Source organism: Falco cherrug, chromosome 5 (genome assembly GCF_023634085.1).
Source record: "Falco cherrug isolate bFalChe1 chromosome 5, bFalChe1.pri, whole genome shotgun sequence".
Classification (NCBI taxonomy): Eukaryota; Metazoa; Chordata; class Aves; order Falconiformes; family Falconidae; genus Falco; species Falco cherrug.
Genome location: NC_073701.1, coordinates 71,487,144 through 71,489,710, shown reverse-complemented (window position 1 = coordinate 71,489,710; position 2,567 = coordinate 71,487,144). Strand labels below are relative to the sequence as shown.

The 2,567-nt window shown below is 65.9% G+C and overlaps 1 protein-coding gene across 1 annotated transcript; it reads right to left on the bottom strand.

Annotated features, from left to right (window-relative positions):
* Window positions 1-481: 481 nt before the first annotated feature.
* Window positions 482-1,770, bottom strand: ATP6V1F (ATPase H+ transporting V1 subunit F). The gene is made up of 2 exons (XM_055712269.1): window positions 1,531-1,770; window positions 482-1,142 (listed from the first exon to the last, which is right to left on the bottom strand). The coding sequence occupies exons 1-2, from the start codon at window positions 1,686-1,688 to the stop codon at window positions 941-943; spliced, it is 360 nt and encodes a 119-aa protein (XP_055568244.1). The 5' UTR covers window positions 1,689-1,770; the 3' UTR covers window positions 482-940.
* Between the last annotated feature and the right edge of the window lie 797 nt (window positions 1,771-2,567).

The following is a 2,567-nucleotide window of genomic DNA, read 5'->3' as shown; positions in this document are numbered from 1 at the left end:
GATCCCAGTCCCTCCAGTGCCCACACCATGGCCTGTCCTCTGCCCCCTGTCCCACAGCATGTCCCCCTTACTTGCCTCATAGCGTGTCTCTGCCCTCCACAGCATGTCCCCAAACTACAGCCCTGTCCCATGTCCCCACACCATGGCCTGCCCCCCCCCCCCGTGCCTAGCGTGTCCCTGTCCTCCCCCCATGCCCCACAGCATGTCCTAAAGACACACCACTCTCTCCACCCCTGCTGTGCCCCATAGCATGTGTCCTCCCTCTGTGCCCCGTAGCGTGTCCTTGTCCTACATACAGCCTGTCCACCCCCTGTGCCCCACAGCCTCCCACGTGCCCCGTTCTTGTCCCTCCACACCCCACAGCGTGTCCCCATGCCACATGCCAGTCCCCCCACCCTCACCCTCCCAGGAAGACACCGAGCTTCCAGGCGCTGTTAGCTCCCACAGCCCCACCGTGCGACCCACAGAGCACAGCACGCAGTGAACAGTGACAGCATGTCTTGGGGACACTGAAGGGGGAGACACAAAAGACATTTGGGCACACCGGGGAGTTCAATAAATACCAGCCCCACTTCCCAGGGTGCTGCCAATGGGGCGGGTCATGGTCACGGTGACAGCACAAGTGCCTGGTGCCCTTGGGGTGTCCCCCACCATCAACATCCCTCCAAGGTTGTCCTCCTTGCCCTCACCGGCCACAGCGGGCAAGGATCCGGCAGGATCCGGCAGCGATAGGCAAGGCTGCAGTGCCACTTCCTCTTCCAGCGCTTGTCACGGGACAGCTGAGCAAGTGTCACCAGGCACTGCTGGGACCCCCCCAGCACCCACAGACCCCCTCAGCAGCATGCTGGGGTGGTGTGGGGACCCCAGGCTGGGGTGCCAGCACCCGCAGACCCCCCCCTAAGCAGCACCCCGGAGTGGGTGGGTGGTGTCATAGGGGTCCCTAGCGCAGGTCTTCGGGGCTGAAGACACCGCGGGCACGGCGCAGGACAGAGTCCTTGGCAGGGTCGTAGGGGTGCTCCTTGGAGGGGATCTCCAGGATGGCGGGCAGGGGCCGGGCGTGCGCCTCCACTGCATGCCGGATCAGCTCTGCCAGGCACTGGCTGATCAGGATGATCCCGATGTCCTCCCGGTTCAGGAAGCTCCTGGGGACGGGAAGGGAGGGTCAGGGACTGGGCTCCCCAGGCACCCCCGTGATTCATTCCCCCCCACCCCCAGGGCTCCGGGGTTTCGCCCCCACCTCGCACCAGACTCCTGACAGGGACCCCTGAGACACCGACCCCCCCCTCCAAGGACTGCTGAGACCCCCTGTCCCGCTCCAGACCCCTCCTCCCTACCGGGGACTCCTGGCCGGGACCCACCCCGTGTCGCTGGCCTCCCTCACTCCCGGGACATCCCATCCCCCGGGAACCTTCCCCAACCCCCAGACCTCCTCCACCCCTGGGACCCACCCTAGGCCCCAGGACCCCCCCCATTCCTGGCCCTCCCGCCCGGCCCCGCGGTCCCCCTCCCCCCCCCCGCCGCAGGGCCTACCGGAAAGTCTCCTCGATCTCGGCCAGGCTGGTCTCCTTTTCCACCACCAGGAAGTTGGGCTTCCGGTGCTTGTCCAGCTCGCCCACGCCGCCCAGCAGGAACCCGGTCACCGTGTCCTCATCCCCCAGCACCGCGATCAGCTTCCCGCGGCCCGACATGGCGGCACCGGCACCCGGCTCGCCGATACCGGTGGCCGCTACGCATGCGCCGCCGCGCAGGACACGCCCCCTCCTTTAGCCCCGCCTACCATCGCCCGGGCAGCTGCGCTGTCGCCCCGCCCAAGCCGTGCCTTCGAGCTCCGCCCCTGCCCCGCTGGCCCCGCCCCGCCCCATGGCCCCGCCCCGCCGCTCTGGCCCCACCCCCGCGCTTGGTGCGGCCGCGCGTCGCGCATGCGCAGCACGCCGTGCAGTGAGGGAGCGTGGGGCCCCGGCATAGCGCCCCCGGAGCTCCTGGTGCCGGTGTCCTGCTCTGGACCCACTCCCCGCCCAGGACTCCCCCTCCGGGCCCCAGTATCCTGCCCTAGACCCCCCCGGGGCCCCAGTATCCTGCCCCAGACTCCTTCAGGATTCCCCTGGACCCTGGTGTCCTGGCAAGGACCCCACCGCAGACCCTCGTATCCTGCCCCAGGCCCCCACCCCACCCCCAGTATCCTGCCTCAGACCTCCCTAGGATCCCCATTATCCTGACCTAGACCCCTCCCCAGACTCCCCCATCCTATCTCAGGATCCCTGTTACTCTGCCCGGGACTCCCCCAGGCCCCTGCCGGACCCGATGTCCTTCCTGCCTTGGGCCCTCGCCTGGAGCAGATGCCCTGCCCCAGACTCCCCCTGGACTGCAGCACCCTGTCCTAGGCACCCCATCTTGTTGCAGATTTGCTAATAAGTTAGATTAATTAACCACATTTGATTTTATAGAGCTATTTTAATAGGAATATAGAGTTATAAGAAATATTTTAATGAAACTTGTATTTGTACAGCAATAGCTGCTATGAAATCCTCTGTATAACCCCGTACCAAGGCCGAAGGAATTGGTCAGAA

Coding starts and splice junctions, on each gene's coding strand:
- ATP6V1F (XM_055712269.1), bottom strand. CDS start 1,688: ATGTCGGGCCGCGGGAAGCTGATCGCGGTGCTGGGGGATGAGGACACG. Junction 1,143..1,530: donor GAGATCGAGGAGACTTTCCG/GTAGGCCCTGCG, acceptor TCCCGTCCCCAG/GAGCTTCCTGAACCGGGAGG.